The sequence below is a fragment of the Mytilus californianus genome, unplaced genomic scaffold, assembly GCF_021869535.1.
Source record: "Mytilus californianus isolate M0D057914Y unplaced genomic scaffold, xbMytCali1.0.p SCAF_2, whole genome shotgun sequence".
Taxonomy (NCBI): Eukaryota; Metazoa; Mollusca; class Bivalvia; order Mytilida; family Mytilidae; genus Mytilus; species Mytilus californianus.
This window is the reverse complement of record NW_026262668.1, coordinates 125,100,514-125,115,076: the sequence shown is the minus strand read 5'-3', so window position 1 is coordinate 125,115,076 and position 14,563 is coordinate 125,100,514. Positions and strand designations below refer to the sequence as shown.

At 31.8% G+C, this 14,563-nt stretch overlaps 1 protein-coding gene across 1 annotated transcript in view; it reads right to left on the bottom strand.

The window, feature by feature from the left end:
- The window catches only part of LOC127727795 (mucin-16-like), a 198,982-nt gene that overhangs the window by 148,722 nt on the left and 35,697 nt on the right, over positions 1 to 14,563 (bottom strand). The window contains exons 33-42 of the mRNA XM_052234911.1: positions 14,200 to 14,253; positions 13,144 to 13,478; positions 12,518 to 12,647; positions 10,897 to 11,225; positions 9,709 to 9,838; positions 8,999 to 9,127; positions 4,306 to 4,350; positions 3,534 to 3,787; positions 3,100 to 3,238; positions 1,670 to 1,750 (exon numbers count right to left, since the gene is read on the bottom strand). Coding sequence (XP_052090871.1) covers positions 1,670 to 1,750; positions 3,100 to 3,238; positions 3,534 to 3,787; positions 4,306 to 4,350; positions 8,999 to 9,127; positions 9,709 to 9,838; positions 10,897 to 11,225; positions 12,518 to 12,647; positions 13,144 to 13,478; positions 14,200 to 14,253 — 1,626 coding nt within the window. The remainder of the gene's footprint in view (positions 1 to 1,669; positions 1,751 to 3,099; positions 3,239 to 3,533; positions 3,788 to 4,305; positions 4,351 to 8,998; positions 9,128 to 9,708; positions 9,839 to 10,896; positions 11,226 to 12,517; positions 12,648 to 13,143; positions 13,479 to 14,199; positions 14,254 to 14,563) is intronic.

The window sequence follows — 14,563 nt, the reverse complement described above, 5'->3', positions numbered from 1 at the left end:
ACAGAACGCAATAAAATAACTTAAACAACAAATAAAACGAGTTTCGAATATCTATTTTTTTTAAATTAATTGAATCGAGATTTTTGCAAGAAAACTTGACTATGAAGCAGAAATTGGACGAGAAATCCTCGATACAATTTTGAAACATAACACTCTTGGGATGATTCAAACCTCCATTGGTTAAACATTTCCTATTTTTATAAGTGTATATATGTGGTCGTCGATACGTAAAGGTTATGTACGGGGATGGCGGCCGCAATTGAAACCTGATGGGGAAATAGGTTATACGTGTGGAAATGAATTATGTAATTATATAAGCATTAATACTTGAAAATTGTATGGGCTTGAAAAACGAGTTGTCGTCAACAGGACTTCTAGATTCATTCTACAACCCTAGACGCTCAACAGGAATTGTATTTGATTTTTACATGTTATTGAAAAGTAAAAGCGAAAATGTACGCAATCGAAACACGGCAAATAAACGACCAAATTTAATTTTTTATCAAGATGTTTATCTTTTCTTAACTTAAGCAGATAATTAAGATTTTTAGTATTAGTAATTGTGTCAAACTGCACCTTTTTTTACTTTCTCATTGAAGTGTTGTATATGTTTTTTAATTATATACATATGTCGTGATCAATTATTTTGACTAATACATACTAACGGCAGATGTATTCTAACATTGATATCTTTATTTCATTTGATTATTTTTATCTATATTCACAATGAAAACAGAAAAGACAAAAGATATAAGTATTAGTCTTGATCATTTTGCAATTAAATGATCATGTAAAGGAAATTTTTATAAGGAATTATCTTGAATCAGCAATCTTATTAAATCAATACAATATTTTTCTTACATGTTTATTGTTTATTTAGAATTTTCAATAGAATACAAAACCTAGTTAGATTTTAAAATCAAAACTAAAAACAGCCATCATGCAATAGTAATTAATTTGTCTAGCTTTATCTCATTTGTTGATTTTACACAATTGAAGTAAACGAATATATATTGACACCAAAAGCATCGATATTCTCTACTTAAGACATTTCTTTAATACATTTAAAAATAAAATACAAATTTTAAACAAACAATTGTTTAAATACACAAAAAGCACAATCTCAAACTTCTCAACGTTTCCTTTCAATAGTTAATTTCACTCAAATCTTAACACGTTTAAAAAACAATTTTATTTTAGATCTGATGTTACCCTGAACTTTCACTTTGAATTCCAAATATATAATATCAAAGTACTATAACTATTTAAGAAAACATTAACACATGAACAAACATAAATGTTAAATATAAAGTTTTATAAAAAAAAAAAAATATGTCGTGTAAATATAAACAAATATAAAAATACAAAATATATCACTATACATGTAAAAAAGTATGATAATAATAAATTCATATCAAAGAATCAGATTTCGATGTGAGTGTTGTAGTTACCTACCAGAACATGAAAATGCATGTAAATAGTTTTTTAATAATTAATTGAATTCATTTGTATTAATTTGTAACATTAATATATTTCCTTAAATATTAGTACAAGTGGACTTGTTGAATATGTGGTGCAATTTTTTTTAAATTAGTACAAGTATTTTATGAGGTTATGTGATAATAAAACAAAAAATGTCAATCTTCACATATGATTATTGATAGCATACCTGATGTTGGGACAGATGGAGTTGCAGATGATGTAATGAACACTGGTGTTGTTGATGTTGTAGGTGGAACAGTAGTTGTTCCTAAAAAAAATAGCAATTTATTCATTTTAAATATAATGCTAGTATATAATGACAGGACAGTGGTTTATATATTATAGTGTTAGTAATGGGTGTTTTTATATTGGTCCTGTATTATCTTCAAGTACAGTCGTTTTTTGTCGGTCGAGTTAAACTGTATTGGCTCGAGGCGTGGCCGCATGTCGAGTTAAGCTGTATTGGCTCGAGGCGTGGCCGCGGGTTAATCTTGCTGAACAACATTCAATACGACTGTACGATGACATAATACAGGAGCAATATAAAAACTCACATTTCATGACATCTTATTCAACAATGACTTACAAATGCCTTTAAAAGCTGACCGATATCCAATACGACTGTAGGAAAACAGAATCAATAAGAAAACAACAATTTTAGGACACCTAAAACATACATTTTAAACCAGAAAATATTTCTTAGACGTTAAAGTTTTGAAAATCTGTATACTAGTAACTACAGTTAGATATGTGCTGCATTAACAGTTATAATCAATTGTTCGAAAGACCCTTCTACTGTCAGTTTGGTATAATAAAACAAGCTTGTCCCTGTAGAAGCCATGCATTTCCAAAATTGTCAACCCTAAAAATTTTTTGCTTTGGGATACAGTCTCTGAGAAATAACCTTTTAGGGTTGACAAGATTGGATAGTCTACCTTTCTACGAACCTTTCTACAAGCCATTTTCGTAAATAGTCGAAGACAATTTATTTTATCAAATATGAAAAATAACAGATATAACATCAAACTTGTTGAAAATCTAACATTTTTGAGTAATACACTTCTAACTGGAAATTCAAATTCTGTATTAGACCTGTATTAATGACCAGTTCTTAGACAATTGGTATTGTAATAAATGGACAATTTGTAATGTATTTTAAGTCATTGGTTGAATTACACTACAACAATTAACAGTGTGACATATGGATGGAAACCATATCCTAGCTATGTCGAAGACCAATGTTTCAAATTTGACTCTAACCCAAAATTAATAATAATCAATTATTTGTTCACCAGGTTTATCGTATAATACATTTTTTTAGTTGCAAGAATATATTGAACCGTCTGTGACGTAGGCTTTATACTTATATTAGGCCATAGAAGCAATCAAGTATATCAGTTTCCTTTCAATTCGAATTTAGCATGCAAAAAACTGATACCGAGGAACCCTTGATATATTGAGAAATTGAATCTGTTTTAATATTTGTAGAATGATCTTAATAGAATGTGGACCGATAGGCAATAAAAAAATATACCACTAAAGCAAACCAAAAACAAATCACTTAAAACTGCTTACTTTCGTTTAAGAATATAAAGTTAAACTTCTGAATTAAATTACCTTCATAACAAACTTCGATTTGAAGATTGCTTATAACTGGAATCAGATCGCCACTAGGGACGAATATTAATTTGAATGTACTGTTGTCTACTCCTTCGGGAAATTTAAATGATACCAATGACGTGTTGGCTTCTTGTGGCTGAAATAAAGTTTCAAGCAAATGTGATATCCAATTAAACTTCTCGTGAAATGAAATGAAAAGAAATTAATATTTCTAGAAGTGTTTTGTCAGATTTGTTAGTATATTTCTAAGATATTTGTTTATATGATAGCATTAAAAACATTGTAAGTACTTTATCTTTTCTCTACGTATTTGTTTCCGTACAATATCGCATATAGTGCTACAGAATACAACTACCACATCCTACTTGTTCCTTGAAGTACAAAATATATGTTCAAATGACCAATTATAGCAGAACTGGAACAAATTTTACCTTTGAATATCCTTCTACCTCTAGAGTCACAGATTCTACGTTTTTTACGTTAACTTCCACAGACATAAATGTTACAGGAACATTACTAGTGAATATTATGTAGGGAGATTCATCTGATGATAGAGGTGACCATGAAGTTGTTGGTACGCCTGTTTTTTGCAAAATGTCTACAATGTCTTTTCCAGGTGCAGTTGACGATGGTACTATTGAAAAATCGTCGCTAGAAGTTGTTTTGAAAGGCTGTTCATCACATCCTGAAACCAATTTCATTTTGATATATAAGAAAATAGGATATTTGTACAAAAATATTAGATACATTCCTAGGTGTATTGGACCGTGAGTAATCTTGTTGAGGTTATTTTTTATTTTGAACTTCAAATAACCATTACAAAAGGGAGTGAAGATAACATTAAACTGGTTTTTTTAACATATAATCTTTTAATATCACATATTAATGAGTAAAGTAATATATTAGAACCTTTTTGTAATGTTTTATATCTATTCCGAGTTTTTTTTCACAATGGAAAGTGTTTCACTTAAAACATGAACAATATCACTCTATCAAACATGTAAGAAGAGCAGACATGTAGAAATAGTTTGAAGAGAAACTAGTTTATTTTAATGTGACCTTATGACTTCAACGTTTTTCATAAAAAATTGTGTATCTGTTGTATAGCTCATCAAATTTGCATTTTTTGTTATTGTGATGTATGCTTTTAAACACAAGAACAAATCAACAATATACATTCATTAAACACAACTTATTACATACTTGATGTTGTTGTTTGTGGTACTGTTGTTGGTAGTTCGGTTACTTCTGTAAATAAACAATATAGAATCGTAATCATTTTGATATTCATGTAGTAAAATATCAGAAATTAGTCAAGATATAATTACTGTGAAAAAAAAGCCAAAAAGATATTGTTATATCGTCAAATGGCTATACCTTGTTCAAAACTGTGAATCGTATAGATAACATTTTTCAACTTCTAATTAACAACTTATTCATTAAACATTAATTGACAATTTAAGTTAGACTTCAATCATTCGGCATCGAACAAATGAAAACCTATAAAAATACATCCAGATTGACTTACGCTCCTTTGGAGCTCAATCAATTCTCTCGGTTCTTGCTTGTTACCTTGATTTAAAATTGAGAATGGAAATGGGGAATGTGTCAAAGAGACAACAACCCAACCATAGAGCAGACAACAGCCGAAGGCCACCAATGGGTCTTTAATGCAGCGAGAAACTCCCGCACCCGGAGGCGTCCTTCAGCTGGCCCCTAAACAAATATGTATACTAGTTCAGTGATAATGGACGTCATACTAAACTCCAAATTATACACAAGAAACTAAAATTAAAAATGATACAAGACTAACAAAGGCCAGAGGCTCCTGACTTGGGACAGGCACAAACATGCGGTGGGGTTACACATGTTTTTTGAGATCTCAACCCTCCCCCTATACCTCTAGCCAATGTAGAAAAAACAAACGTACAACAGTACGCACAGTAAAACTCAGTTTAAGAGAAGTCCGAATCCGATGTCAGAATAGGAAACAAAAGAAAATAAACAAAATGACAATAATACATAAATAACAACAGACTACTAGCAGTTACTGACATGCCAGCTCCAGACCTCAATTAAACTGATTGAAAGATTATGTCTTCATTATATGAATATCTCTAAATGCTTTTGATTCAGAATTTGTCTATTCCTAACAAATTTAAGAAATTTGAAAATCGGTTTACTATGGTCGCCTTAATTAACGGTCTTCATACGAGTCCGCTTCCTATATGTCTAGCTGTTAATTCAATGCTACTCTCGCGGAAATTTTCAAAACAGTTCAAGAAGAGAGTCGAAAGATACCAAAGGGACATTCAAATTCATAAGTCGAAAACAGACTGACAACGCCATGGTTAAAACAGAAAAAGACCAATAGACAAACAACAGTACAAAAACACAACATAGAAACTAAAGACTGCATTTAAAGAACTGAAATGTTTACTGCAAGACCTGCTGCATGTTTGCAGCAAACAAAACGACTGCCGGAAAACAGAAAATAGTGTTTGCAGATGTTTGCAACTAGCTGCAATCTTCCCGTAAACATTGCAGCTTTCTGCTGCAAGCTTGTGGCAAGTTTGTAGAAACACCAATGCAGTAAGATTGAAAGAGAGTTAAGATAATAAAGAATGTTTGCCGCAAGATTGCAGAATCTTTGACTATTCTAAATGTTTGCAAGAACATTGCAAAAATTACACAACATTGACTTGGAATGCCTAGTTCTGACTTCCTGGAAGTTAACAATTTGCAATTTTGGGCTAGGTCATGTTAATTTTGTTTGAGAAATGTTATATGTAACAGATCAAAGAGGCATTTTGGTTCAATAATTCAATAATTTAGTATATTCAATATGTAATTTTGTAAGTACAAATTATTCATAGAACTGTAGATTTAATAAAACAATTAATGTCACTATCATACACAATCAAATTAACAATTATGCTTGAAATACTTTATTATAAGTTTGGATTTTGTAACTGATTAAATATATACTGTTTTAATGAAGTTCATTTCAGTTCTGTAAAGAAATTATTACCTAGCTTTATATGCTCAATACACATTTGAGATATATCCTTTTTTATTTTTGAATATATATAATTACAATTGACCACCCCCCCCTCCCCGAATTCAAATAAAATACATGTATGTATTTCCTTAAATATATTGACTAAATCTCAGATAAGTTTTCAAGTATACTTTCAATGGCTGTGTGTATATGTGAAATATAAAAATAAGAAGATGTGGTATGATTGCCAATGAGACAACTCTCCACAAGAGACCAAATGACATAGAAATTAACAACTATAGGTCACCGGTCGGCCTTCAACAATGAGTAAAACCCATACCGCATAGTCAGCTATAAAAGACCCCGAAATGACAAATGTAAAACAATTCAAACAAGAAAACGAATGGCCTGATTTATGTACAACATAGTGAAAGAAAAAATATATCATATACAGCAACAAACAACAACCACTGAATTACAGGCTGACATGGGACAGGCACATACAGGAAGTTCTTTTTTTGAGAATTTTGGTGTGTAATTTGAAAGAGGTAAATTGAATGTGTCTACACACATGACATTGGTATATGTGTAGTTCTTTCAAGTTTGCTGGAAACACGCAGCAGAAAATAACTTGTATTAAAAAGTTTGCAGCAAACAATTGCGGCAAGTTTGCAGCTAATCTAATTTGCATAACTATGTTTGCCACTAGCTTACTGCAAGCTTTATTTGCATGGTAAAATGGTTTGCTGCTATTTTGCTGCATACGTTTGCCACAAGGCTTTTTGTCGGTAAAGGTGAGCAACACGAACGAACCTTTCCAAAAAATGGGGGGATATCAGGTGCTCCGGGAGGGTAAGTAGATCTTGCTCCACATGTGGCAGCCGTCGAGTTTCTTATATTAGTACAGACCTAGTGATAAGTCTAATTCGGTAGGTCACATTCGGGGGAAAGGGGACGGGATTGTAGATACTTGGAACATATCAGTTGTCATTTGATGAAACAGATATTCTATAACGGTCAACCAACTCATAATGACTTCCGTAAAATTTACGAAGGGATGATTTTAACTTCACCACTTGGAACTCTTGGTTTAATAGCTTCATTGTGAGCAGCAACCATCTATCAAGGAAATCAAATACACAATAACCTTATCACTGAAATGTTATATACTAACGTTAACGAGGCCCGGATAAGGTACCGGTACTTTATGTATCTCTAAGAAATGTAAATTTCAAATAAAATTATATACCACTAAAAAAAAGGAAATCATAATAAGAAATACAAGCCCTGGAATATCGTATCAGCTCATTTTTTAGCTCACCTGGCCTTTAAGGCCAAGTGAGCTTTTCTCATCACTTGGCGTCTGTCGTCCGTCGTCGTTAACTTTTACAAATCTTCTCCTCTGAAACTGCGGGCCAAATTTAGCCAAACTTGGCCAAAATCATTATTAGGGTATCTAGTTTAAAACATGTGCCCGATCACCCCGCCTGCAAACCAACATGGCCGACATAGCTAAAATAGAACATAGGGGTAAAATGCAGTTTTTGGCTTATATCTCTGAAACAAAAGCATTTAGAGCAAAACTGACATTGGGTTAAAATGTTCATCAGGGTAAAAATGTTCATCAGGATAAAAATGTTCATCAGGATTAGATCTATCTGCCCTGATATTTTCAGACGAATCAGACAACCCGTTGTTGTGTTGCTACCCCTGAATTGGTAATTTCAAGGAAATTTTGCAGTTTTTGGTTATTATCTCAAATATTATAATAGGTAGAGATAAACTGTAAACAGCAATAATGTTCAGCAAAAGTACGATCTACAAATAGGTTAATATGACCAAAATTGTCAATTGACCCCTTAAGGAGTAATTGCTCTTTATAGTCAATTTTTCGTAAATTTTTGTAATCTTTTACAAAAATCTTCTCCACTTATTCTACTGGGCCAAATAGGATTAAACATAGCCACAATTTTTAATAGGGTATCGTGATTGAAAAATGTATTCGATGACCCTGTGATCCAACCAACATGGCCGCCATGGCTAAAAATAGAACATAGGGGTTTGCTATAGAAGTCTAAGGGAAAATTGTAAAAAAACAATTTCAAATGGTCACAACTTGAAAACTAATTTAAATATTCCTAAGGGGCCTTCAGTAACTATTGTAAGACTAAAATAGGATGACCTGCTTTTAATTTGACTACTGGGCCAAATTAAAACAAACTTGGCCTCAATCTTTATTAGGGTATCTAATACTATTTATTATGATTTTAACCTTATTTTACATGATTTCCAAAAACACAGTAGATACAGGTGAGCGACACAGGCTCTTGAGAGCCTCTAGTTTTATAATATCGCCGAAAAAAACAAGATACTGCATTCTAAATGAACGGCTACAGATGAAAAAAGAAATAGTTTATTGAATATCATTTGTAAAAACTATAGTTATTACTGTTCTTTTCAACAAGTATTTACCTGTATGGATTGGCTTTGGATTTCAAAATTAGATAATAGAGTAATTTGGTTGAATCCATTTATGTTATTAAAGAAGGTATTTTATAGCTTTTCAAATTTCTGTTTCATGTACTTAAACCAGTACGCACTCAAATGGTACATAATTCATTAAGAAGAGAGTCTGAAAACTCAGAATACACTGTGGATTTTACGATATATAATACCTGGTAAATGATACAAATGTTTTATATCATAAGTGGTTTGGGACACTGAAAAATTATGTTATAGGCCAATTATGATCTACATCAAAGAAGGCTTTCATTGGAACTATGTTACGAACAATTCTGTCCTAGCCTCAACCATTAATATTTTGTTCGCAAACCTCAATGTTTCAAATTGATTTTATGCGACAATCCAATAATTCATGTTTTGAAAAATACAAACCAGTAGGTAGGGTTTGCGGCACTGTTGTGGGTAATGCACTGGTAGTTGGTGGTTTTTCTGTCGGTGAAGTGACCGGCGTACTTGGAGGTAATGATGTAGTTGAAACCACTGGCACAGTTGTCAATTTTGCTTTTAATGAGAAAAAAAAGATATTAACCATCTTCGTTCTATGGTAGATACAATACATATTTGTCAAACATCAAGATAAATTTGTATAATGATTAATCTTTAAAAATATCTTTCCCTTCGCCTCATTCTATTGCGTTTACATGTCTCAAATGATACGTTACGCTCGTGCATGTGAACACAATACGTACTTAATTGGCAGGGCCGTACTCCTGGCTCAAAAACTCGCCTAATAAATTTATAAGGAAAAACCACTGAAATCGATCCTACATCAGTTTTACGGTCATCATCACCAATTGGGTTACCGATACGATATGTATGTGTTTTAGCGCTCACTAGCGACATGTTTTCACAGTCTTAGACCTTTACATACCATTTTATGTTATTTTGGGAGAAAATAACCAGTAAGATCTACCAATTTCTACATAAGGAAATGCCTGTACCATGTCAGGAATATGACAATTGATTTCCATTCGTTTGATTTGTTTAAGCTTTTGATTTTCCCATTTGATAAGGGACTTTCCGTTTTGAATTTTCCATGGAGTTTTTGATATTTTACTTTTTACACATTAGTCTAATCTTACCACAAGTAGAAACTTCTACACTGTCTAAACTAATTCTATTGCTGGAAGGTTCTTTTGTGATTGTTATTCTTATAGTATTATAGGACTGCAATTCCAATGGGATTTCTTCACCCGGCTGAACATTCGGGGCCTGAAATATTGTTTTGCAAAAGACGTGACAAATTCAAATTGTTTTTACCAACCAAGACAAAAAACTTAAACTTCTTCTTATAGAAAGAAACTATTATGTTTTGCATTTTTACATCTAAACAAAAAGCACTTATGAATTTATTACATTTCAAAGTACTTTTTTGCATTTGTCTGTTGTTTCCGTATTGTGCTTAAATACTTACTTGATATCAATAGTAATAATCATTGCATGCACTGTTCTAGCATATTGAAGTCGATATAACAAATAGAACTGTGAGCTATTTCTCACTAATGAATCCCCCACTTTAAGTATATTTCAGGAAGTTATTATTTATAGATCCCTAGTTAAAAGCGACGATAATTTTATTTCTGACCATTATGTTTTAAACATACAAGTATTCCGTAAACAGGAAGTTTATGAACGATGAATCTGAAACCGTGTCACACGGTAACGCATGTTCACATGAAGCCTGATACAAAATTCTGGAAGATCGGATTTGCAGTCTGAAAATTTAACGAATATTTCATGGGACAGAGAGACATACGGACACACTCACGGGGGTAAAACAATATCCTTCGATGCGGGGGAAGAATATTTCACAAATATATATTTTAGAAGGTTTACCAATGGCAAAGTGTAATCGTTTTAAGGATGGTGTAATAGATAAAAACACACAGTATAAGAAATACATTAGGATATAATGTTTACGGAAAATAATGTATCTCTCCTCCTACATTACATCGAGTAATACTGTCGTCAATTAGACTTCTAATGTAAACATTCCATATAAAAATAAGGAGATGTGGTATGATTCCCAATGTGACAACCTATACCAAAGGTCAATTGACAAAGATTTAAGCGATTTAAGGTCACTATTCGGCTTCACACATTGAGAAAAACATACGTATAGTCAGCTATAAAAAGCCTCGACATGAAAACTGTGCAACAATTCCAACAAAAAAACTAACTACCTAATTTATATATACATCACGTACGTTATATATCAGTAATTAATTTTATTTTATTTGAAGCTAGGGTGAATATTTCAATCTATTTACCTGAACAGTTTTTAATTCTGGATTATCTGGAAGATTATACTTCACAGTAATAGTAGCAATCCCATCCCCAGAAACTGTTACACCATTCACTTGATCTTGTAAACCAGTTATCAGCAGAACAATAATATTATCATTTATCTCAACAAACTTGTTATCGTTTTTCACTCGGAGTGCATCTTTGTCGCTTGCTGACAATGGTGACTCCTCGTTGTTTGACGCAATGTTAGAATCGTCTAGTTTTACATTTTCCTTGACACATTCTGTAGCTGTTGTAACCTCTACAGTAGCTGGTTGTGTAGTTGTTTCCATTGAAATCGTTGTAAGTTCACCTATTATGATAAACAATGCATAATAAAACAAAACAAAACTAGCAATTGCAAGGAAATGATGTATCATTGACATTTAAAACATTAACAACTATCATGTGCTGTCCAAAAGAATTTTATCCGTCACCTCATTACATACATATTCGGATGGATTTGGCTATTATTTTTGCTCATATAGCTCTTCAATTTCTCCGGTTCTTATACATCCTTGGCTTTTAAATATTCGGCTTTGAACGTTCTTGTTGAAGGCAAAATCCAGAAAAGCGCTTTGGGCGCATAAAATTCATAACGTGTTGTTTTAATTTTTACACATTCAGTTATGAAGTTTAATTTTTTTCAAAGAGAGGGTACGTATTTACTAAGTAAAAGCGTAATGTTCATGTGATGTCGTCTGAAGAACAGCTGATGGGCGAGTAGTGGATACAGGACTACCTTATCATAGCATATCTTGTTAGAACCAAATAAATTGCAATTTTCTTTTTAAATAGATACATCGTGTAAAGAATTTTGGGGAAGGCAACTAATTTATCCAAAGGTAACCTCATCTATTTAGCACCTTTCTGGATAGTTATCGTTAATGAGATTCATCTATGCATGTGGACGTTTTCTCGAGAAAAGATTAATCTACGAACATGATACAGTATATTAATTGATATGTTGCATGTTCTTTAAACATTTGCAACCAAAAAATCAAAAGGAAACTACAAACACTCATTCATAAACGTCCAAAACCTTGTGTCCTAAAATTTATGTCGATATTATTTTAGGAAAGTCTTATTAAAGAATTTTTTTCATCAATGTTAATTAATTGGAAAATATTTTCATTTTCAAATATAAGTAAGATAGAGAAAAATGTGGCATCGAAGCCACCCTGTATGTAATAATATATAAAAAGGTTAACTGGTATTATCCAAATATATTAGACAGTAAATGAAACTACACAAACCACCCTCCAGAAACTCCATCGTTAACTATCTGATCATCATCCTTCGATTGAAATCGACATTACATGCATTGCAACCGCCAGTTTTGGTTTATCATGGGCATAAAGGTAAAAAAAAGATGTTCTATGAACCTATATGACATTCTACTTTGTTATTTAACCAAATTGGCATGAAGTTTGTTATTAATTCGGCAATATATGCATCAATGGGTAAAAAGGCGTCTTTTAAAAATGCGTTTTATAATAAGAGCAGAAATGGCAAAGCATCACATTGACTGCAGATAGAAAATACTTGCAATACAGTTAACACACTTTCGACCAGATATAATAAAACCCAATATTCAATTCTTACCACAAATGGAAACTTCTACACTGTCCAAACGTATACTGGTGCTGCCAGGCTCTTTTGTGACTGTTATTTTTATAACACCATAGGATTTCAATTCCAAAGGGATTTCATCACCCGGCTGAATATTTAGAGTCTGAAATAGTGATACAAAATAATGTCATTTTCTTGATATGCAAATCAATATATATACGTAAAAGTTTACATGTAGAGACAACCTGTATTATTAAAAGATGGTTATTATTTTATTAAATTTGAATTAGATATCCTATCATTTCAGATAACAATTTTATGATGATTTATGTATTTTGTAGAAGTACCCGATAATGTATATTTTGGAGCGTCACTGATGAGTCCTATGTAGACGAAACGCGCGTCTGGCGTATCAAATTATAAGCCTGGTACCTTAAATAACTATTGGAAAAATCATTGTAAAGACTGTTCATGTTTACTGAAATTGAAACTTCCTATTTTTTAGTTAGATACTTGTTTAAACACAGTAGCAAGCGTTTATGTTTGGCATAAATCACGAAATTATGTAACGATCAATTTACATAAAAATTTATCAGAGGTATTCTAGTAATTATTTTTATTTTATGTAAGCGCCAGGGTGCATATACCAATATATTCACCTCAACAGTTGTAAAATCTGTTGGATTTTCTGGGAGCGAAACCTCCACGGTTATACTAGCAATGTTCAACCCCAAAACCTTTAAACCGTTAACTTGATCTTCCAAATCACTGATCTCCAAAACAAATGTGTCTTCGTTTATCTCAACAAATTTGTTATCGGCACTCTGTCGGAGTGCATTTTTGTCATCCACTGACAAAGTTGCGGTACGTGAGACAATCTTTGAGCCATCAATAGTAGGCATTATGTTTGTCTTGACACATTCTGTAGTTGTTGTAACCTCTACAGTGGTTGCTTGAGGTGAGGTTGTTCCAGTGGGTAAGGTTGTAGGAATTACTGAAATGATAAGCAAATATTTTATAATACAAAACAACACATTTGAAGGGGCATATATATGTTCAACATGGAAATGATTGAATATTTTAAAACTTTTTTGTTGAATTTGTCGAATACTTGAAAAAGCTATTTACCTATTGCCTTAAATATTGGATATAATTTTTCTCATATTAACCATGTTCATATTTCATTACAGTTGATATATCGAAATTTTGAATTGTTAAATCCACAAAACGACGTATTCTTTTCCTGATCCTGTACAATTGAACAAATTTGGAATCAAAAAGAATTTCAATTAACATTCTAAGCTTCTCCCTACACATAAGTTAAAACGTTACATATTTTTCTTTGGACTAATTAGTTTTAATTAACGCTCAAAGTAACCTTATGCCACAATGGTTGTTAGTCTGTGTGAAACATACGAATTACACCAGAATCGATGTCATCTAAACGCATTTTATATAATCAACAATAATTGATTATTCATTATAAACTATATATATATGATGCAATACAAAAATCACAGACTCGAATTTTAGTCAAAGCAAGTAGACTACAACTTAAAACAAAACAATGTTATCATTCATAGCACCTTCTACTATTATAATTTGTATTTCAACCAAGAGCTCAATGTATTAAATGTTAAAAATCAATCTTGATAAGCAAGATATTTAAAATAATAATATCAACAATTGAATAACATTTTGTAAATCATACAAACCAGATGGTGTTACTGTTGTCGGGATGGCTTGTGTGACTGTAGTTGTTTGTTTTGCTATTGAACATTAAATTGTAAAATTATTTTCGCAAAAGTTTCGTCTTTTTTATAATTTAATCATATACGAAAAAAAGTATTTAACAACTAGATTTATATAAAATAGCACAAGTATCCACAGTCTAGTTAATTTTATTTCAAGTACTTGTATTAACAATAAAGCAGATATTGACGAATGAAAATAACGTAATTATCTGAAAGCTCTCAATAAAAGGTCGGTAATACATGTAGTAATTCTTATTTGTCATGTAGAAAATAAATAAACAGTTAACATAACTCAAGTTAACAAAAATGCTCTCGATAAATTTAT